Source organism: Neoarius graeffei, chromosome 6 (assembly GCF_027579695.1).
Source record: "Neoarius graeffei isolate fNeoGra1 chromosome 6, fNeoGra1.pri, whole genome shotgun sequence".
Taxonomy (NCBI): domain Eukaryota; kingdom Metazoa; phylum Chordata; class Actinopteri; order Siluriformes; family Ariidae; genus Neoarius; species Neoarius graeffei.
In genome coordinates, this window is record NC_083574.1 from 98,547,193 (window position 1) to 98,571,256 (window position 24,064).

General features: G+C 44.5%; 1 protein-coding gene across 1 annotated transcript; it reads right to left on the bottom strand.

Moving 5' to 3' along the window:
- Window positions 1–2,113: 2,113 nt before the first annotated feature.
- On the bottom strand, window positions 2,114–19,791 carry mapk6 (mitogen-activated protein kinase 6). The gene is made up of 7 exons (XM_060924227.1): window positions 19,706–19,791; window positions 12,821–13,891; window positions 6,982–7,126; window positions 6,447–6,611; window positions 6,142–6,343; window positions 5,289–5,907; window positions 2,114–4,981 (listed from the first exon to the last, which is right to left on the bottom strand). Exons 2-7 carry the CDS (start codon window positions 13,373–13,375, stop codon window positions 4,634–4,636), a joined length of 2,034 nt encoding a protein of 677 aa, XP_060780210.1. The 5' UTR covers window positions 13,376–13,891; window positions 19,706–19,791; the 3' UTR covers window positions 2,114–4,633.
- Window positions 19,792–24,064: the final 4,273 nt, after the last annotated feature.

Genomic DNA, 24,064 nt, shown 5'->3' on the forward strand with positions numbered 1-24,064 from the left:
ATATGACGGAACTCTAGCGGCACTGTTCTCTTGATGTTGCTGTAAGCAGCTTTCTTGGATGCAGATGTGGGGTCGTTGCTGTAAGCCCTATGGATGCAGTGTTTTTCATCCAGCAGTGCTTGGATTTAGTCATTGTTTGCATCAAACCAGTCCTGATGCTTATGTGCTGTTGGGCCAACAGTCTTTGAGGCAGCGGTATGCATAGTGTCCCTGAGAGCTGCCCAGTCTGACTTGATGTCTTGCAAGTCGAAGTTGAGGGACTCAAGTTTACTGTTCAGTTCTTCAGTGAAAGCCTGTTGGACTTGTTTGTTCTTAAGCCTGGTGACGTCCACTCGCTTGGGGACCTTTTTCCCCTGTGGTCTTCTTGGGGGTTGAATCTTCATGTTGAGCTTTGTGATCACAAGGCGATGGTCTGTCTAGCACTCTGCCCCACCCATAGCATTCGTGACTCTGACATCCTGCCTGTCCCTTTGCCTGACAATGACGTAGTCCAGCAGATGCCACTGCTTAGAACGTGGGTGCATCCACAACGTCTTGTTGCAGGTGGGAAGGCGAAAGACCGTGTTTGTGATTAGAAGCTTATGGATGGAGCAGGTTTCTAGGAGTAGGAGCCCATTGGTGTTACAGTTGCCTATGCTGTTTATCCCAATCACTCCCTTCCATAATGTATGATCCATCGTCTCACAGCAAGAAGGTTCTGGGTTTGAGCCCGGCGGGGGCCTTTCTGTGCGGAGTTTGCATGTTCTCCCCGTGCCTGTGTGGGTTTCCCCCACAGTTCAAAGACATGCGGTTAGGTTAATATGGGACAGCCTTGGGCTGAGGTGCCCTTTAGCGAGGCCCCGAACTCCCAACTGCTCCCCGGGCGCTGTTAGCATGGCTGCCCACTGCTCTGGGTATGTGTGTGTGCTCATTGCTCACGTGTGTGTTCACTGCTTCAGATGGGTTAAATGCAGAGAGGAATTTCACAAGTGTGTGATGAATAAAGTTGTCCTTTCTTTTTTTCTTTTCTACAGAGGCATTAAAGTCAAGAATGTAGTGTTCGGGAATCAGACACAGTCTCAGCGTTTAAGTCTAGGCTGAAAACATATCTGTTTAGTCAAGCCTTGTGTTAATGGTGTTTATGAGGTAAAGGTGTAGATCTGGAGGATCCTCAGACAGAGTGTTTTGGTAAACTGGGATGTATGGATGCTGTCAGTCCCCACTCGCTTGCTCACTCGAGTTTGTTGACGGTGTAGTGGCTGCTGCTTTATGTCCCGGGGCCCCTCATGCCTGTGTTACCTTCTGGCTCTCCCCTTTTAGTTATGCTGTCATAGTTAGTTTTGCCGGAGTCCCTGCTTGTACTCAGTGCAATATGTATACTGTTCCTACTTATTCAGGTGACATTGGGCATACCTAACAACCTGTGTCCCCCCCCCCCGTCCCTCTGAGTTACATGTCGGTCCTGGGATCGAGATGCTGAACCTCTTCTGCTCCTCGGACCTGCTTGATCCATCCTGGGGCCGTGTCTGGTTGGAGTCTCATCGCATCGATCCTGTGGACGGCCTCATGAGGACAGTTGAAAGTCACACTTGGAATACGCTCTGGACTCTTACAGTAATGCTTTTATGGCTGAGGACTACAGTTGACTTGCTAACTTTAGGACTGCAGTTGTCATGAAAAGTTTTGCACTCAAGTTTCCATCAATGAAGAGTTTATAACATCAACGAAACTGACTTCATGTTAAAACTGTTATAGTCACATTGTCTTTTATCACCCAAATGAGGATGGGTTCCCTGTTGAGTCTGGTTCCTCTCGAGGTTTCTTCCTCATGTTGTCTGAGGGAGCTTTTCCTTGCCACCGTTGCCACAGGCTTCATCATTGGGGATAGATTAGGGATAAAATTAGCTCATGTTTTAAGTCGTTCAAAATCTGTAAAGCTGCTTTGTGATGATGTCTATTGTTAAAAGCGCTATACAAATAAACTTGACTTATTTATAAACCCCACCCTGAAGTTTAAACAAAATCCTCAGAAACACATTAACTTCACACAGACTGGACTGAAGGAACATCTGAGGGGAAGTTGAGACCCGTTCCAGCCATGAGACAGAAACAGCAGGAGAGGGAGGAGTTTATTTCACCGGCCATTTTATTTAATTTATTTTACAAGGGAACCAACGGAGTATCAGTTCATCAACTGAAACAAACAAAAAAAAAAAAAACACAATAAAAAAAGAATAAAAAGAGAAGTCCATAGATCTACTACATGCTAGAATAACCTTAAACCTTTATCATGCTCACGGGGAGAAACTAAAAACGTAAAAATGCTCAAATAAAGAATGATGATGATGACGACAACACTTCACCGTTAATGTCGCTTCAGATGTACCTTCCATAGCTGATCTTCCATCACATGTTTCTAACTGCATGGGTCTATAAAAAGGAGGGAGAACAAAAAACAAAAACTTTAAGACTTTAAGGTGCGCTGATTCCGTAACACCACGTTTCACTTTCGCACCTCCAAGTTTAAAAAAAAAAAAAAAAAAGAACCGTTATTTCCTTAGAAAGGAACGCTGGGAAAAAAAGTTCTTCACAAAGGATGAGTATCCTCCAGCTGTTTCTCTCTCTCACACACACACACACACACACACACACAAAAAGAGGATGGAAGGTCAATGCCTCAGTCTCAATTCAGAGTCACATTGAAAAATAACAACGTAAAATAAATAGATATCACCACTTACGATTCAAAATAAATACATGATCTTATTAATACTTCACTATGGCAAAGAGTCAAAGAAAAAAAAACAGCCATGTGATCGGGCACTGAAAGGTCGTACAGGGTGAGTCTCTCTCTCTCACACACACACACACACACACACACACACACTCCGCATGTCTACAGTTACCTCTGAGGTAGATAACACACTTACGTTAACCTACGCGTTAAAATAAAATAAAATCAAACAAAACGGCCGAGCTGCTGGCATCAGGTCCAAATAAAACGACTACGATACGGAGACGTCACCGACGACTGGGACAACGGCAGAGGAGGGGAAATGATGAGGGTGTGAGAGATAGAGGAGGAAGAGTGAGGGAATATATAAACATGTTAGTGTAAAAAAAAAAGTGGTGTAGCTATGGGGGCGGGGCTTTTAGCTTAAAAATGTGTAAAAAAATTTAATGGTGGGGGGGGTGGGGGGCATCCACCTTAATCAGTGAAAGTGTATTAGGCTTTAAAAAAAAATAAAAAAGATTTACAAGAATTGTATTAAATGGGTCACATTGTGAAGGAAACTAAAAGAGATAGTTATGGATTAAAGAAAGGTTCTTCCAAAAAAAAAAAAAAGAAGTGGTGGTCAATCTTAGGAAAAAAGTATGACAGATTAAAACAAATTATTTATAAAAAAAGATTGGGAAATGTGGGTACTGAGGAGAAACTCAATTTAAAAATAAAATATGAAAAAAAAAAGAAATTTAAAATCAGTTAAAATATGGAGTCGAAGGACATGACCAAAAAAATAAATAAAAATTAAAATCAGAATGACCAGAAAATATTAGTGTGGGAAAAATGAAGGGGAAAAAATATATTTTGAGTTTAAAAAAAAAAAAAAAGATTTCATATTCAATTTTCTTCATTTAAAAAAAAAATTGTCCAGGTCAATGTTAGAGTTGGCAAAAAATATCGTGCTTTAAATAAAAGTCAAAATATATTTGTTTTCTCAAAAATTTTACACTCGGATGGGGGGGAATAATAATAATAATAATAATAATAATAATAAAAGCTTATAGTTTGGGAGGGGGAAAAAAACTTGCGAAAAATGAACTAATTAAAAAGCAGCTATCTGGAGAATTAAAATTACAAATGTTTAAAAAAAAAATTATATAAACAAAATGAACAGGCTGATAAATCTTTCTAACAGAAGTATAAATGGATTTAAAAAAGAGTAAAGAAAGGAAACTAAAGAAGAGGAGAACGGCAGAGGGACTCTGGTGTGAGAAAGGAAAGGAATAAAATTAATGTTTAAAGAGGATGAATAAGCAGCGTACAGCAGTGATGTGGGGGCGGGGTTCAGTCGTCATGTCAGTGATGTCACATGTTTAGTGCGTTGTTCCTTCCTCCATCGTGTTTATTATTTTTTCCTCTACATGTTTCTCGAGTCCTCTACAGTACGCTGTGTGCAAACGGCATGCCAGTCTCATCTGTTTTTAAACATATACAATTTCCTGTTTTTAAATTTCAAAAAAAAAAAACATGAACACTGAAGCTCTTTAGTGAATCAGGAATTTTTTTTTTAAGTTACATGTTGAAATTATTCACACAAACAAAAAACAAAACTAAAATTAAAAAGTAGCCGTGTGCGTGTGTGTTTTTGAAATGCTTCAAGTAAAATAACACACTAAACACAAAAGATAAAAAAATAAGGACAAGCCAAGCTCTGTGTGTGTGTGTGTGTGTGTGTGTGTTTTGGTTATTCGCTACACCTCGCGATGTTTAGAAAAACAGTGCTGTTGGAGCACGGCCGCTTCAGAAAAAAACATCGTAAGGGATCGTCTCATCAGATAAACGCTGCTTTGTGACTGGCTGGTGAGCTGGAGCCCCGCCTCCTGAAGCGTGGCGTGGTGGGGTGGGGTGGGGTGAAAGGCTGCTGAGGGTCTAATTCAGGTGTTTGAGGATGCTGCTGTAGGTCTTGTGGGCGATCTGAGGCGAACACCTGACGTGAGCCTGCAGGGATTTCTTAGCGTCGAAGCCGAGCGACTCGAGGACGATCTCGCTGTTGAGTCGGGGCACGGTCTCGTCTCGCGGAGACTCTGCGTCCGGGGGCGTGTCGGGGGAGCAGACGGAGGGGCCGTCGTCCTCCCTTTTGCTGAAGAGGCGATCTAGGTAGCTGGTGTATCCTCCTCCGTATCCGCCGCCGTCCTTCTGCTCGTCCCAGCACGCCTCGTCAATCAGGCAGCTCTCCGTCCCACTGCTTTCCCACGGGCACTGCTGAGCCAGGTTCACCTGACAACGACATCATTCAGACTCAGCATACATCATAACCACCAGCTTTATATTAAACAGGGTTAGTAAACAATGCTCGAAGGCAATAAAAAAAACAAGAGAAATAAAGAAAAGAAAAAAGAGAGGCAGATGAATAGAGAGAACAATAAGGCAGACTGAAGCCAATTCATAAGAAAAAAAGAATAAGACAGAGACAGAGATTTGAAAATAATTAAAATCAATAAAGAAATAGAAAAGCAGAAAGGAGAGAAACAGCAAAACAAAGAAAAGTTTAGTAAGCTGAGACACGAGTGCGCACGTGTGTTACCTGACACTTCTCGTCCTTCTCCTGGCTGGCTGACTTGCTGAGCTGAGACACGGAGGTGTTGAGCTCGTTGAGGAGGCCGATGTCTCGGCTCTCGGGCTGCAGGCTGAGTCGGATGGTGCCGGCGATGAAGGAGTCGAAGTCGAAGCCCTGGTGGTGCTGATGCTTCTCCTTGTCCAGCTGAGCCTTCACCAGGCCGTTCTTCTCGCACTTGCTCTTGCTCTTGCGGTCCGCTCTCTCTTTGCTCTGCTGCTCCTTCCAGTTGGAGAGGTCGATGATGAGCTTGGGCTCGTAGTAGTGGTTCACCTCGCTCTCCCTCCAGATCAGGTTATCCAGGTAGGACTGGGATGCCGCCTTGTAGTTGCACGTGTGGCCGCACTCCAGCTCGCAGTACTTGTTCTCGTGGTGGACGTCCTCGTCCCGGCGCTGACTCGGGGCCAAGTCGAACGGCTGCTCGTCCAGGAACTTCTCGCTCTCGGCGTCGGCGTACTTGCGCGGGTCCAGCTGCGCCTCCTCGTCGTCGGTGATGTCGGACATGGCGCGTGGGTCGCGCTGCACCTCCTCCACCTCCACCGTGCTCTGCAGGGGCCACTCCGGCTCGGACAGCTGACTCTCGTGGTACCTGAGGAACAAATCGACACTTCAGACTCACTCCAGAAAAAAAGGTGTGCGAGAGAACAGGAAAGAAATCTAAAACGTGTAGAGTTACTGTAAACAGTGAGCGATGTGAACATCCAGTTAACACACTAAAAATACACACATAATTAACTACATCATGCTAATTAACAAGTGTGACATTCCTGGTTAAAAGAGTCTGACTCTGGAGTGTGAGAGTGTGTGTGAGAGAGAGAGAGACCTGTCCCAGTTGTAGACGTGGCTGTGTCCCTCGTCCATGAGCAGGATGTCGTCCACCTCGTCCTCGATGTGGAAGGGGTGAGAGGACACGGGCTCATCCAGAGGGAATGAGTACACACTCATGTAGGGGTGAGCCAGAGCCTCCTCTGCCGTCAGCCGGTCCATGGGGTTAAAGGTCAAGATCTTCTCCAGGAAGTCCAGAGCTGTGACCATACAACACGAACATTTATTTACATTAAAGATCAAAATGAGCTTGGATAAGGGGTGTGTGTGTGTGTGTGTGTGTGTGTGTGTAAAACCACTGACCGTCAGCACTGACTCCCGGCAGCAGTTTAGCGAGTGGAGTGTGTGGGACGGACATGTCGTTTTTAATAAACACGGGGATGACGCTCTGAAGCTCCTGTCTGTCCTCCTCATGGATCACAGGGATCGACTCCAGGATCAACTGCATCTGCTCCAACTCATGAGCACCTACACACACACACATCCTGGATGTCACTGAAGATCGTATGTTAATGATATGCTAATCATATGCAGATCATTCAGGGAGGAGTTTTCCGTAAAGGTGTCTCTTAACTCGCAGTACGGCGTTCACTTCCGGAGCGAATGTCCGAGTTCAGAACTAGATCGTTTTCCCCTCCACACCGATCCAGTGTTCCCTGCTGAACTCGGACACCGAGCAGACCGAGATTCGAGTTTGCGAGTTAAGGAGACCTTCTAGTCGAGTTTCCGTTGAGCGCAGGATTCAAAAACTGCTACAGGTGAGTGAGCAGTGCTGAGGAGAGACACCCGTACTGAAACCCAACCAGAGAGAGAGAGAGAGAGAGAGAGAGATCCTGACCTGCGAAGAGTGTTTTTCCTGTGAGCATCTCGGCGAAGATGCAGCCGGCGGCCCACATGTCAATGGCTTTAGTGTAGTTATTAGGAGAGAGGAGGAGCCGAGGGGAACGGTACCACTTTGTGACCAGACCTTCCGACAGGTGACCCTGAGAGACAGAGATGGGGGGAGGAGGAGGAGGACAGGTAAGTGTGTGATAAAGGAATGATTATTTAATCTTTATTTAATAACCAGGTAAAAATCTGTTTCAAGAGTGACCTGGGAGTGTAGAGTTCAGAGTTTAAGGCGAGAGAGAGAGAGAGACACACAGGTGCAAAGAGAGGGAGAGAGACAGACACACAGATGCAAAGAGAAGGAGGGAGAAACAGATGGGGGAGGGAGAGAGACAGATACACAGATGCAAAGACAGAGAGACACACACAGACAGACGCAAAGAGAGGGAGGGAGAGAGACAGATGGAGGAGAGAGAGAGAGAGAGAGACATACAGATGCAAAGAGAGGGAGAGAGACAGACAGATGCAAAGAGAGGGAGAGAGACAGACACAGAAGGAGAGAGAGAGAGACAGACAGATGCAAAGACAGAGGGGGAGAGAGAGAGAGAGAGACAGACAGGAGGGAGAGAGACACAGAGATAGGGAAAGAGAGACAGACACACATATGCAAAGACAGAGGGAGGGACAGAGGGAGAGAGACAGGGGAAAAGACACACACACACAGCGAGATCACATATGCAACAGTTGGCATTACCCAACTTCAGAGTGATTTAGTTTCTCTCTCACACTCTTCCCCCCCCAATGCTGCTCACAGAGCTCTGAACTCTCTTACCCCTTTTCCACCAAAGCAGTTCCAGGGCTGGTTCGGGGCCAGTGCTTAGTTTGGAACCAGGTTTTCTGTTTCCACTGACAAAGAACTGGCTCTGGGGCCAGAAAAACCGGTTCCAGGCTAGCACCAACTCTCTGCTGGGCCAGAGGAAAGAACCGCTTAGTTGTTAAGACCGACAACAATAACAAGACCGCGAAAGATCGCCATTTTTAAGCGACGAGAAGTCAGCCATTATTGTTGTTGTTGCTTCTTCCGTGTTGTTTTTGCTTTGATATTCGCGCCAAGGTTTATGCAAACATAGCGATGTAACTGACGTATACAGCAACGTAATGACGTGGCTTCCCTTAGCACCGCGAGCTATGGAAAAGCAAGCTGGTTCTCAGCTGGCTCGCAAGTTGAACGAGTTGTGAACCAGCACCAGCACCGAACCAGCCCTGGAACTGATTTGGTGGAAAAGGGGCATCAGTGCTGATGTGTCCGTTTCTACATGAGGTCTATTCCTGTCTCCATTGATGTGGCATTAAAACCACCAACGCATTCATACACACACCCACCCACCCACACACACACACCCACGTCATTCTGACACACAATAAAATGTACGCTTTACTTTCCTTCTGTTTAATCCTCACAGTTCAGCCCTGTTCCTCATTACCCTCAGGGCTGATTTCTGTGCAGCTCCAATCACCACGACATTAACATGCGCCAGTACAGGAAGCCATAATTAGCATGAAAATGTAAATTACACTATTAGCATAGAACAAGATTCCATTCATGTTAAACAGCTCACACTCCACTCCCTGATTTTTTTTTGTGTGTAATTATACTCCGCTCAGATTAACTCCAGCAGTGGGGGAGGGGACTTTCTAAAAACCATTAGCCATGTTAGCATTCAGACTGATGTGAATGTTGCTCCAGTATGTCCCGCACGCGCGCACACACAGTCATGTTCTTTAACAATGTTATTGTTAATGAAACAGTAGCGCTCTCAGCAGTGCGTGAGGCTCAACATGACTTCGAAGTGCTCCGATCCAGATTACTCCATGACACTATTTACGCACATTCCATCCCAGACACCCCACCCCACAGGAACATTTCTGGGAATGGAGCCATAGCCTTCCCCTCTCTTTCTCTCTCTAACAAACACAAAGTTCTAAGAACAAGGTGTGTATCTTCAGTACAAAACATCAACACAGCCCCAGATTAAAGCGACAATAAGAGAAAACCTAAAAAGAGGGCGTGTCATTTTCAGTTCTATAGTAAGGCTCGAGTGGACACGCCATTATTAATAAACGCATTTTTAAAAAAAGTGTATCGAGATGTTTAATGTTAATGGAAGGAGTCTCCAATGTCAGAGATAAATTTAAGTTCTCAGACATTTCCAGGACAGAGGATTTCACACTTTCCAGGTAACATCAAGAGACCAAAAAAAAAAAAAGGGGGGGGGGGAGGCTAGTCAGGGAACGAACGTTTATAGCTGCTATAATGTAAGTAAGAACAGTTTCATGTAAATATAAATGGATAAAAGTGCAAAATGTCGCTGATGATTAAAAAAAACCCCAACATCTAAAGAAAAACTGTAATGGAATCAAAAACACTTAAGGGTGTGCCGTTACAGGAAAATAAAATCAACCGCAGGGTGGTTATAGTAACTCTGATTCAGGTCAGATGACATCACAACACTCCAGCGTGGATTAGTTTCTGAGAACAGCACACCCCTGTTGTGTTTTATTCCCAATACAGTGTTGTTCATTCCTTCTCGAGAACTGCATAAAGGATTAAATGCAAATGAAGGACTGAACAAGGAAATCTGCCTTGGTGCTGTCGTTCACCCCGTTTTTTTAAAACGCATGTGTTGTGTGTCAGTGGACAGAGTGAGAAACACACACACGCACACAGGAAGTGAGTTAAACACTGCTGACTGAGGGACACATCAGATCTCTTCAGCTGACTCACACAGTCACATTTAAAGAAAAAATAAAATACCATGAAAGGTGCAATCTGCGTTTTTAAAAATCTCTTATTCATACAAATGATGTTTAAAATATGCAAAAAAAAAAAAAGATCAAAAACAATGATTTAAGGCAAACCCTAGACTTAGAAGAAGTGGTGAAGAAACCCTGTTTGGGAAACTGACGTCTTGTTTGGGTTTACACGACCCTCCTGTCAGCCACTTTAGAGTTTATTTTATTTTTAGAGTTTATTTTATTTCACATCACTCAATGGGCCAGCACAAATCCTGTGGGTGGAGCTTCAACATGGGCAGGCTCAAGGATAAAAACAAAACAAAAACCCACATATTTGTGTGTGACTTTACCAAGTGGTGGTGTGTTATTTTAAATGCGCTATTAATACAGTAAATGTGTAACATTAATTTAAATTACTACTCGTTTCACTGTACAGATTATAAAACGAAGAGTCTCTGACGATAGACCTGTGATTACAGAGCACGCTGAGGTTACTGAGATAATAACCAGACTTTTTCTGTCCTTGTTTCATGAGCTTGCCGTCCTCCTACTGGTGGGTTTTACACATCGTCATGACGATGAAATTTCTTAATGCTGTAGTTTTTAAATAAAAATAAAACAAAATTTAGGCTGTAAGGACGACTAATACGATCCGGGATCCGAGTTTGTAACACACACACGCCCTGGAAATTTGAATACACATTTCCAGGTTATATTAAAACCGGTTAAGCTTGTTTATGTGCGCGCTTCTAACACAGAGTTTCCCGGAGAGGTCAGATATCATACGAGTGAATCACAGAGTCGTGTTATTGACACTGTGACTGTTCATTTATTCACTGGTACAAATACAAACACATCCATCACTTTAATGACTGACAGATGTGCACCTGCACAATCATCCCCCCCTCACCCTCAACACCACACTGGGGTACAGGTGAAGGGCTCACCCTGACCCAGAGAGAGACAGAGAGAGAGAGAGAGAGAGAGAAACAGCATGCTGAGAAAATCCTCCAACTTCCCATTAGAGATTCTCACACTTCTCTCTCTCCCCCCCCCACTGTTTCTCACTTTCTCTTACTCCTTTATTTACATCTGTGGTTCTTTTACTGATGGCGAGTTTCTTGTTCTTCTTTTTGTCTTCCTCTTAATCTGTCTGGTTTTTCTGTCTGGTTTTTCTGTCTGTCTCACCATCTCCTGATCCGTGGGACCTCTTTTCACCAATCTCTCTCTCCCCCATCTGTCTATACATATCTCCCTCTTCTCACTGCTTCCTTCGGGTCTCTTTCCTCCCTTCCTTCTAAATGCTTCCCTTCCCCCCTCATATCACTCCTACCCCTTTTCCACCAAATCAGTTCCAGGGCTGGTTCGGGGCCAGTGCTGGTTCACAACTCATTCAACTTGCGAGCCAGCTGAGAACCAGTTTGCTTTTCCATAGCTCACGGTGCTAAGGGAAGCCACGTCATTATGTCGTTGTATACGTCACATCGCTACGTTTGCATAAACCTTGGCGCGAATATCGAAGCAGCAGCAACAACAACAACAATAATAATAATGGCTGACTTCACGTTTGTACAGCTGCTGCTTCTCGTCGCTTAAAAATGGCGATCTTTCGCGGTCTTGCTATTGTTGTTGGTCTTAACAACTCCGCCCCCCCCGCTGACGTAAGCGGTTCTTTCCTCTGGCCCAGCAGAGAGTTGGTGCTAGCCTGGAACCGGTTTTTCTGGCCCCAGAGCCAGTTCTTTGTCAGTGGAAACAGAAAACCCGGTTCCAAACTAAGCACTGGCCCCGAACCAGCCCTGGAACTGCTTTGGTGGAAAAGGGGCGTCCCCATCTGCCCCTCCGTCTCTCTCTCTCTCTCTCTCTCTCTCTCTCTCATCTTTCTCTAAAAGCCTCTGTTTACATAAAACCTCAAAAACAAGCAAAGCTGCTTTATGAGGAAACACTTTAGGTTCCACACACACACTTTATAAATCTTATTAAAGTCGGAGTAATTTCCTCCTCAGTTGTGTTCGTTTATCTGAACTGTTCTGCTCAGGTGTACAAAACTACTAGAGAGAAAGAAAAGTCAAGAGCGCTGCAACAGAACAGAATTCACATCGGCTGTATGACAGTCTGAAAAGCCTTCATGTCCATATCATCCTTGTGTGTAAGAGAACCATTCATAAACGTACTACATAAATAGCACATTATTCCCCACACACACACACACACGGCCCCTCTGTGCGCGCGCACAATACAGCTGAAAAACCGTGAGTGAATCACATGAGTGTGTGTGTGAGACATCAAAGACGTGATGACTAATCAAAGCCACGTGCAAGCGTTTCACTGAAACAGCCGGTGGAAATAGACATCACTGACAAAAGAAAGGGAAAAAGATGATAAAAAACAAGCCCAGCCACCACTCATCAGCCTGCGGGGGATTAGTCAGGACACGCAGAACGAAAACAGGACGTCTAACAAACTACACACACCAGAGAGAGTGTGGAAAGACGCTTAAAATGAACCTTGCGTTCAGTGAAACACACACTTCCTTTCCTTTGATCGGTCGTTTCCAGCACTGAGGACCTTACAGGAAGTTATAGCATACGCTTTAGTGCTGTTCACTTCCTGCTTCACACCTGGAGCATCTGGCTAACACACAACACGGGAGAGCTAATCATGACTAACAGGTGTAAAGATTTCCTGATAGAGATAATCATGTTAACCTCACACACACCTCTGATATTGAAGTTTAAATACCCCCCACCCACACTTTCCATCATCTGAGGAACAAATGTCAAGTGCATCAGCATCTTGAGTAGCAACTGAAGCAGTTCTTCTAACAACAACCTTACCCTGACATTTTCTCCTTCCACACAAGAAAGAGCTATCTACCTTCTTCCACATACATGAGCTCAGAGATGCTGGAAATGGTTAAAGAGACCGTAGGGATTCAAACTCATGCCCTCCTGATGATAGGGTCAAAACCTCTCTGTAGTCCAATCAGAAAATGTCATCGACTCACACACCATGAGTAGAAAAGTGAAGTGGGGCACCGAGCCGTAAACCCTCACCTTGTGCGAGTAGTGCGGGTCCATGATGCGCGCCAGGCCAAAGTCGCCGATCTTGAGCACCAGGTCCTCGGTGTTGACAAACAGGTTGGCGGGTTTGAGGTCTCGGTGCAGGACGTTAGCCGAGTGGATGTACTTGAGTCCACGCAGCAGCTGGTAGACGAACAGACGGGCGTGTTCCTCAGACAGCGGGCCCTGATCCAGCACGGTGCACAGGTCCGTCTCCACGTACTCCTGCACGATGTACACCGAGTTCACCTCGGTCAGCGAGCTCGCGTCCTCGCTCAGACGCCGCCCGCTCGGCCCCAGTGTCTCGAACACGCGCACGATGTTGTCGTGATCGAGGCGGCGGATGATTTTGATCTCTCGCAGCGCGTGCTTGACGCTCTGCGCGTCCGTCAGGACGATCTTCTTTACGGCCACGCGCTTGTCACAGTCCCGGTCCACCGCCGAGAACACCAGGCCATTCCCGCCGTACCCGAGCGGCTTCAGGTCCGTGTACCGGGGGCCGAGATCAAAACCGTGGATGTTCATCAGGCTCTCAAATTTCTCGGCCATTTTACACAACAGCACCCTGAACGGATTCTTTAAATTAAAAAAAAAACTAATTTATGATATGATTCAGAGAGAGAGAGAAACTCCTTCTCTCCGCCTTCTTTGTGAAAGAAAAAAAAAACCTTCCCAAATGGGATTCCGAGTCCTCACAGCGCCCTCACAGCTCAGAAAACAGGCCTGTGGGTATTTTATTTTTTTTTAAACTCTAGTCTTCCTGTGTAACGGAATGGAGGTGAGTGATCAGTGATGAAATGCTCATGTGAAAGCGAGTAGCAGCAGCAGCAGCAGCATCCTCACAGCACCGACGCCTTCAGTGTACGACTGGTCCTGAGCGGCAGCAGCGTTACCATCCTCCCATGATCCACCGAGCACCGTCTGGGCTGATGTGTGGTGCGGGCTGAGGAGCGGCGAGCGAGGAGGTCGGCCGAGCTCAGCACAAACGCTCTCCCTCAGTGATCAGGTGGCTCGAGCTCGCCGCAGTCGCAATCGAAGCTATCCTCCATTTTACAGCGCGGTTTCCTGAAACACAACACACAAATGTTACGTACATCATATTCACAACACACTCTAAAAGGAGGAGGAGTCGTCCGTGTGTACATGCATTTCTTCACAACTCACTACATTTGAATACATGCACTTAATTATTGATGAAAAATACTTTATCACTCATCACTAACCTCTACAAGAAACTAAAAAAAAAAAAAGAACCAGCCAATCAGAGGACACAAAGCAGAGTCCTAGCCAATCACAGCACCTCAAGCAGACAGGCTTTATGGAATATACACACTGCCTCAGAAAACGTTTATTAAGAGTTTTTTTAAGCCACACCCACACTTTTTTTTTTTAGCTTGTACACGTATAATGTTTAATTTTTCCTCTGATTCAGCTGAGAAAAGCATACAAAGGAAAGGAAAGGGGGGAGAGGAAAAAAAAAAAAGCCAGGCTGGTTTCCAATCCGATTCTGGTAATAAACATTAACCGTGAGAGACACGAGATGTGTGTATTTTTCTACAAATTCCTCTATAATCAGTGTAATCTGTCCATCTTGAGATGAGCTGATGTTCCATACGAGAAGAACGTGAGTGAGGTTGATAGGTGGGTTATTCTCTTCTAAACGCGTCTGAAGTCTGACGTCAGAGGAAAAAGTAGAACACGCACGCGATCATCATGACTGATTTTACGCAACTGATTTCTAGGAATTTAACTGTCTCTAGAAACTAAAGGAAACACTGAAATTAGACATTAAACACTTCCTCCTCACTCAGTTACATTACAGGGAAGAACAACTGATCTCTACTTCACCCATCAGGAGGATAAACGCGCTCAGTACACACACACACAGGCAAGGTGGATAAAAATAAAAAAATGGTTGACACTCACATCTGTTCATTTTCATTTTCACATCACAGAGAGAGATGACTAACGCTCCCCCCCCCCCGATACCGAAACCTCAAGCACGAGCAGATTATTTTCCTTCAGAAACAAATTATTACTTTTATTAATGGAAAGATGTAATGAAAAAGAAATATGCAAAACAACAAAAAAAGAAATAACGAGGAGAAAAATGAAAGAACAGGGTGAGAAACAAAAGCAAGAATAAATTAGAAAAATAAAATTGTGAAATAATGAAAGACGAGAACGCTGAGAAAAGCAGAAAGAACACGAAAGCATGGAACATTAAATTAAAACAAAGACAGAACAAACGGAGATGGACACGTTTATGTACGGTAACGTGTAAGGAAGGAGTCTCCAGTGTCGGTGCTTTGTCACAGTCGGAGGTCAATCTGTCTTCAGGACAGAGGAGTTTAACGGCTTTGCGGTTTCCATGGTAACATAAGCTGTTTGTTTTTCAGGGAAAGGAGAACCTGAAAGGCTTGTCGAGCTACAGTTAGTGTGTGTTCTCTGTTCTTACACACACACACACACACACACACCTGACCTCCTGGACGATGTCCACCAGGAGCAGATTAATCTAATCTCAGTAGCAGATCAGACAAAACCCCGCTTCAGGATTTAATCCCCTCAGAAACACCGAGTACAGCTTCCTGTAATGGCTTCTAACAGCACGTCGTTTATATAAAGTGTCTAACTCACCTGATTCTTCATCATCATCACACACAATATATGACTGACACACAACCTCTGTGACTGTAACAATGACAAAGACCATCACACACACAGGGAGAGTGTGTTCACCCCATTCGTCCTGTTACACACGCTCTCCGTGTGTGTATGTGCGAGAGAGACAGACAGACAGACATGTGACTGGAAAAGGACCAAACACTCCGAGCCCGGCGCCACACTCACACCCCTTAGATATTCATTTACAAAGATACGGCACGGTCAGCACCAACAACACCACAATAAACAAAACGCACGCAAAACACCGAGGCCTTAAACAAATATAAACGACTATAGCAAAATTCACACGAGCTTGTATTTCCATTCTGACGAACTGTCTATTTATTACTCTCCTGATAAACCTACAGTCACAAAAACAGAACAACTTTTCACACTTCAGTCGTTTCAGAATAACGACATGAACAACTCAGCCGCTCATAAACGTCGCTGAAACGCCACGATGCTAAAATCACTGATGCTAAACTGAAAAGCACTTGAAGATGAAGGAGAGAGTAACAGTGTAGGAACTGCAGGTAATGTGTGTTTAGATTATGTGCACAAAAGAATTCGCTGTGTTATCATCACAGACACATCTGGACGTTCAGCGTACGTCCTCGCGTCTTTCTTTTCGCTGTACGCACTGATTAAAGACTGAGACGGCTCTTGTCTAAAATGTAAACCTGTACGTTGGTCATGTGACCAGTTAGGCCTCCGAGCGCTGCTCTCACTGCCATTGCAACAAGTAGCTCCGAGTTATCCTTCTAACATTCATTTATTTCATCACCAACCCTCAACCCACCCGGTTCTCCTGATGAACCACTCCAGAACATCACCGTATTGGATCAGATTATTCTCACCTCATGTGAGTGAGTGAGCATGTTTAACTCAAACTGAGCTCCAATAAACATCCTCATGGATACTTGGAAAGGAAAGAAATCCAGCACTCGACATTAACGGTAGTCCGACTGTCCGGGACAACCAAATATTCAGCTCAGACAAGTCAAATCCGCAGCCGCCTGTCCGAGTCGAAAATCAGTATTTTTAGAGTAGAATAATTATTCGAGAGTTACGTCAATAAAGTTCCAACAAAACCAGTTGCCGTCAGTGATCTGGCTGGTTATTGTTTACAAAATTCCAGGGAAGTTGAGTACAGCAGGTGTGTGCGCGTTAAAATAACCACAGCGTAATCTTCAATCATATATTATTAGACTTCATTTAAATCAGAGAAATGGTGATAAAACACCTCAATAAAATAAATATCTGTGCTGAATCTTCATTTCATTTCACTGTGTTTCTCTTCTGTGTGGTTCACATTAACCATCACAAATGTGGTAAAATATTTCAGGGGAATTTTACAACAGAGCTGAACTCACTCAGTTTGTTTTCCTTTCACAGTGTGATTCTGTCTCCCTGATCATGTCCAACCAGTTTACTTTAAATTAATTTATACTTCAGGTTTGACTAATCAGGATGTAACTTCATCTCCTGCAGAAGCTTTGAATTTGGGTGAATCGAACTCTTAAACCTGCAGATCAGGTAATGGGTTAGAACACAAACACACTATAATGGGGCTTTGGACGGTTTCTGTTTATTGTTACAGTTAAAGTTTTATTGAAAAATTATCAATCATTAAAGCAGAATGATCATAAGTCTACCGGCTTTTTGATAAACTTTGTTAATCAGTTTCCTTTCACTGAACCAGTAAATACACAGGAATAAAAAGGTTACGGTCAGGATGAGTGGATTATTAAGTTAATGTTGAGCCCTGAGATGAGATCTTCACTAGTTGCCCCCTAAAAATGAAAAGTTCCTCCGATCATGATGCATTTTTGTTTTTATGTTCCTTTTGGTAAGAAAACACACTGGGTGAAATATTTTGACAAAATTCTAAAGTTTAATGGTGGCACCAGGAGCTCAAAGTGATGGAAAAAGCTGCTATTTTATGACAAAATTTCAATCACTTTTCATGAAACATTATGGCACCTTACAGAGTATACCAAATATCTTAGATACACATTTTTAGTACATATTCTAAATATACACTACCGTTCAAAAGTTTGGGGTCACTTTGAAATGTCCTTATTTTTGAAAGAAAAGCACTGTTCTTTTCAATGAAGATCACTTTAGACTAATCAGAAATCCACTCTATACATTGCTAATGTGCTAAATGACTATTCTAGCTGCAAATGTCTGGTTTTTGGTGCAATATCTACATAGGTGTATAGAGGCCCATTTCCAGCAACTCTCACTCCAGTGTTCTAATGGTACAATGTGTTTGCTCATTGCCTCAGAAGGCTAATGGATGATTAGAAAACCCTTGTACAATCATGTTAGCACAGCTGAAAACAGTTGAGCTCTTTAGAGAAGCTATAAAACTGACCTTCCTTTGAGCAGATTGAGTTTCTGGAGCATCACATTTGTGGGGTCGATTAAATGCTCAAAATGGCCAGAAAAATGTCTCGACTATATTTTCTATTCATTTTACAACTTATGGTGGGAAATAAAAGTGTGACTTTTCATGGAAAACACAAAATTGTCTGGGTGACCCCAAACTTTTGAACGGTAGTGTATTATCAAGCACGGTTTGAGTTTTAGCTGTTCATTGAATCATTGTTCAACTACTTTTAAACAATACAAATGTATTATGAATCACATTAATGCTTCTCAATCCCTTGCAAAGGTTCTTAACATGATCTCTGGGCCACAAGAAATCAATAAATGGAGTCCAACATTGTGATTCAAACCTTACGCGAAAACATAAAATAAGCGTTTTTTGGCAAAAAAAAATGAACCTCATGGTGCCACCATTAGACTTTTGAATATGGTCAAAAAATTCTACAGGATGTCTTTATTGGTGAAAAGGAACACCCGAACAAAAATGCATCAGATTTTATGAAAGTGAGGGCAACTGATGCACCCTAATCTTCACACACTCCATCCGAGACATACAGCAGGTCAAAGCCCCCCAAATCCCCACCCCAAAATATTTTTAAGGATCTGCATGATCAGAAAATCCATAATTCCAGAAGAATCACATCCCTAACACACTGTGTGTGTGTGTGTGTGAGAGAGAGAGAGAGAGTGTAAGAGTAAGTCAGTGTGTGTGTAGGTCTGAAGGGCGACCATTTTGTCACTTAAACTCCAGTTAAACATGAAACTCGTCAGCTTTATAATAAAAAAAAACATCAAACACATCCACGATACCCTGATCTACCCCGAGTCCTAGTGAACAATAAACGCTTTAAACTTTACACAAGAATTAAATAACGTCTCAGCACAGATCCAGACTTTACAGACCACTAAACCCTGAGACCTCCATCTCAACTCCTGCTGTCTGAATCACACAAATACCCAGAGATGTGGGATTTAAACTGGACACAACCAATAAACAAACAACAACAACAACAACAACTACTACTACTACTACTATTACCTTGACTGGTTTGAGTCTAAAAGCCTCCTGATGTTTCCTAGTTCACTTCAGGACACACTGGGGACCTGGACAGCTTGTTAAGTTTTAATAAACAACACTCAGTGTTTGTTTGTTTATTTATAGGGGATAAACAATACGCTGTGCCTATTTACAGCTTTCTTACTTATAAATAAGGACAGTGTGTTTATTAGAGAAACTCAGTTCTCATTTATTTCGGCACATTCCAAACAATAAGGCTCTCCTTTACAGAAATAAAATGAACCGCTTTAATTATTTAAAACCGTTCGTATTAACCTGCACATCCTACCCGTATACACACAGCCCGCTCGGATTGGTTCGTTCCAATGTCAATCACGACACTGGATGGAAAAAAGCCCCGCGAGCCAATCAGAGCACATGAGGCGACCCGGTCTCAGCCAATCACAGAGCAGGACGCGAGATTCGTCCTAAAACGGGTGGGAATAAAGAGTTTGTCTTGGCGACATACGAATTACTAGAACGCGTTGTTTATTCGCTGCTACAATCAATAAACAATCTAAACGGAATAAATATGTTAAAAAATACATGTCTTAAAGTTAAAAAGACAAACGCCAGACCAGCATTAGGCGCCGGAAAGCGGCTCGCTCGCTCGCGCGCTGAAACAAAGGAGAGCGTTGTGAGCGGCCGGATGCTAACCGCGCTAGCTGCTCTGAGGGAGCCGCAAAACACACATTTATACACAATACAACAGGAATTAAACGCCATTAATGTCTCAGAAAGACGCTTCTGAAGTAACTTACTGTTCTTGCTCGTGTCATTGGGGGAATTTTCCTTCCGAACCGAACCACTCGGTTTGTCTCTTCCTTCCCCTTCTGAGTGCCATTCACATCACTGCAGCGAAGAGAACGGGGGCGGGGCCTACAGCCTTAGTCATTCACGTAAGGGGCGGGGATATTGCGTCACACAAGTACCGGAAATGAATACCCTCATTCATTAAGTCATGGAGTGATGATTGAGTTTATATCTCAAGGATCAGTCAAAAGTGTTTGGACACTCCTTCACTGTTTTTCTTTATTTAATAATAATAATTATAATATCAGAATCAGAATTACTGCTGACATTGCTTATGGGGTCCCTCAGGGGTCTGTGTTGGGCCCTAAGTTTTTCATTTTGTACATATCCAGGGGCGGCACGGTGGTGTAGTGGTGTAGTTTCCTCCAGGTGCTCCGGTTTCCCCGACAGTCCAAAGACATGCAGGTTAGGTTAACTGGTGACTATAAATTGAGCGTAGGTGTGAATGTGAATGGTTGTCTGTGTCTATGTGTCAGCCCTGTGATGACCTGGCGACTTGTCCAGGGTGTACCCCGCCTTTCGCCCATAGTCAGCTGGGATAGGCTCCAGCTTGCCTGCGACCCTGTAGAACAGGATAAAGCAGCTACAGATAATGAGATGAGATGAGAATCAGAATCAGAATTACTGCTGACATTGCTTATGGGGTCCCTCAGGGGTCTGTGTTGGGCCCTAAGTTTTTCATTTTGTACATTAAAGTGCATATGCGGGGGCGGCACGGTGGTGTAGTGGTTAGCGCTGTCGCCTCACAGCAAGAAGGTCCTGGGTTCGAGCCCCGTGGCCGGCGAGGGCCTTTCTGTGCGGAGTTTGCATGTTCTCCCCGTGTCCGCGTGGGTTTCCTCCGGGTGCTCCGGTTTCCCCCACAGTCCAAAGACATGCAGGTTAGGTTAACTGGTGACTCTAAATTGAGCGTAGGTGTGAATGTGAGTGTGAATGGTTGTCTGTGTCTATGTGTCAGCCCTGTGATGACCTGGCGACTTGTCCAGGGTGTACCCCGCCTTTCGCCCATAGTCAGCTGGGATAGGCTCCAGCTTGCCTGCGACCCTGTAGAACAGGATAAAGCAGCTACAGATAATGAGATGAGATGAGAATCAGAATCAGAATTACTGCTGACATTGCTTATGGGGTCCCTCAGGGGTCTGTGTTGGGCCCTAAGTTTTTCATTTTGTACATTAAAGTGCATATGCGGGGGCGGCACGGTGGTGTAGTGGTTAGCGCTGTCGCCTCACAGCAAGAAGGTCCTGGGTTCGAGCCCCGTGGCCGGCGAGGGCCTTTCTGTGCGGAGTTTGCATGTTCTCCCCGTGTCCGCGTGGGTTTCCTCCGGGTGCTCCGGTTTCCCCCACAGTCCAAAGACATGCAGGTTAGGTTAACTGGTGACTCTAAATTGAGCGTAGGTGTGAATGTGAGTGTGAATGGTTGTCTGTGTCTATGTGTCAGCCCTGTGATGACCTGGCGACTTGTCCAGGGTGTACCCCGCCTTTCGCCCGTAGTCAGCTGGGATAGGATCCAGCTTGCCTGCGACCCTGTAGAACAGGATAAAGCGGCCACAGATAATGAGATGAGATGAGAATCAGAATTACTGCTGACATTGCTTATGGGGTCCCTCAGGGGTCTGTGTTGGGCCCTAAGTTTTTCATTTTGTACATTAAAGTGCATATCCGGGGGCGGCACGGTGGTGTAGTGGTTAGCGCTGTCGCCTCACAGAAGAAGGTCCGGGTTCGAGCCACGCGGCCGGCGAGGGCCGTTCTGTGTGGAGTTTGCACGTTCTCCCCATGTCCGCGTGGGTTTCCTCTGGGTGCTCCGGTTTCCCCCACAGTCCAAAGACATGCAGGTTAGGTTAACTGGTGACTCTAAATTGACCGTAGGTGTGAATGTGAGTGTGAATGGTTGTCTGTGTCTATGTGTCAGCCCTGTGATGACCTGGCGACTTGTCCAGGGTGTATCCCGCCTTTCGCCCGTAGTCAGCTGGGATAGGCTCCAGCTTGCCTGCGACCCTGTAGAACAGAATAAAGCGGCTACAGATAATGAGATGAGATGAGAATCAGAATCAGAATTACTGCTGACATTGCTTGTTACCTCATTTTCTGAGAAATGTTCACTGCTGAACATGTTTTTACACTTTGCTAATTATTACCACCCCTCTTAGATCCAAAATGGCTTCCTGTTTAAAAATACACAGTGTACAAGCTAATAGAGCTCACTACTATATACACACACCGTTCTGTGTAAAAGTCTGCGGCACGTGTAAAGAAACGCTGTCGACCAAGAACAGCTTAAAAAATAACGAAATTAAATGTTTCAACATTAAAAAACAGTAATCAGTGAGCCATAATAAATGAAACAAAGTCAATATTCGGTGTGAGACGAAATTCTCTTTGCTTTAAAACGGTGGTGTAGTGGTTAGCGCTGTCGCCTCACAGCAAGAAGGTCCGGGTTCGAGCCCCGGGGCCAGCGAGGGCCTTTCTGTGTGGAGTTTGCATGTTCTCCCCGTGTCCGCGTGGGTTTCCTCCGGGTGCTCCGGTTTCCCCCACAGTCCAAAGACATGCAGGTTAGGTTAACTGGTGACTCTAAATTGAGCGTAGGTGTGAATGTGAGTGTGAATGGTTGTCTGTGTCTATGTGTCAGCCCTGTGATGACCTGGCGACTTGTCCAGGGTGTACCCCGCCTTTCGCCCGTAGTCAGCTGGGATAGGCTCCAGCTTGCCTGTGACCCTGTAGAACAGGATAAAGTGGCTAGAGATGATGAGATGAGATGAGAAGTGTATATCCTGGACCAATTTCGTGTTTTTTTTATATGAAAGTATGTCCCTTTACACACTCATCCAGAAGGGTAATTTTGCCCAAGGCCATCTGTCTACAGCAGAAAAAAATAAAATAACAAAATGCATCTGGAAAAATCCCAAGGGAGTCTGGAGCCATAGTGATCCACATTCGTGATGTCACGTGTGGATCCGCCAGCAGGAACACAGGAACACCTAATTTAGAGTATAGTCTCTCTTATTTCTTACTCTGGCAACAGTCAACTTGTGAATTGCCGATTTTCTTGGTCTTTTTCTCGGCTCTGCTTGGTCCTCGGCTTCAAGGGCCTCAGTGGATGCGACACTTCGCCTTCTGTCAGAGGAGATGAACACGGCTGGCTCCTTTGGTGACGCTGACACAAATGGAGACGGTGTTGCTTTGGGCATTCTGACAGATGGAACTGCGTCTTTTTTCAGATCAAGTTGTTTCTTGAAGCCCATTTCCCACTGCAAATAGTTCTCAAAGTCATCGGGCTTTATGAAGTGAGCCCTGCATATGATGCTGTGTTCTGTTGCATGTTGCCAGTTTTTCCGGGTGCCTCGCATGAAGCGCTCCCATTTCTCTCTCATTGTCCGGTCTTTTGGAAAACGATGAGTACTAATCCCATCAAGATTGGTGTTGCTACACCCTCCTATGATACATCTGTTAACCATTTTAATAATTACGTGATAACGTTGAAGAAATTTGCAGAAAACCACCAGGCCGTTTTCTCATAAACAAACCAGCGCTGACGTAGGATCGACATCATGAAAATCAATGTTTGCCGGGAAATCCAAATGCCAAGTTTTTTCAGAGGCGGACCAATTCGCCTCAAATGGCTTGATTTCAACTGAATTTTTCTGGTATTGCGCAAGGTAAAAAAATTGCACAAAATGCAAACTGTGACAGATATTTGACCAAAGTTTAATATAAAATAGGAGAATTACATTGATCTTGCTCTTAAATATACCCAAGATGTGCTTTTTAATCAAATTTTATATTCAAATTTGCTACCAAGCTCCTGAATCAGAGAAGAAGTAAACATGTCTAAAAATAGAAGATAAAATCGTCTGAAAAAAGAATAAATAAAATAAATTTAAATAAGTTCAATAACAGTGGCACGGTGGTGTAGTGGTTCGCACTGTCACCTCACAGCAAGAAGGTCCGGGTTCGAGCCCCGTGGCCGGCGAGGGCCTTTCTGTGCGGAGTTTGCATGTTCTCCCCGTGTCCGCGTGGGTTTCCTCCGGGTGCTCCGGTTTCCCCCACAGTCCAAAGACATGCAGGTTAGGTTAACTGGTGACTCTAAATTGAGCGTAGGTGTGAATGTGAGTGTGAATGGTTGTCTGTGTCTATGTGTCAGCCCTGTGATGACCTGACTCTCGCCCGTAGTCAGCTGGGATAGGCTCCAGCTTGCCTGCGACCCTGTAGAACAGGATAAGCGGCTACAGATAATGGATGGAGATTAGAAAAGTGTTTCCAAATAGTTCATTCTAAATTTCTTTGCAGTCTCAGAGTTTCTACCATTGTCAGGCA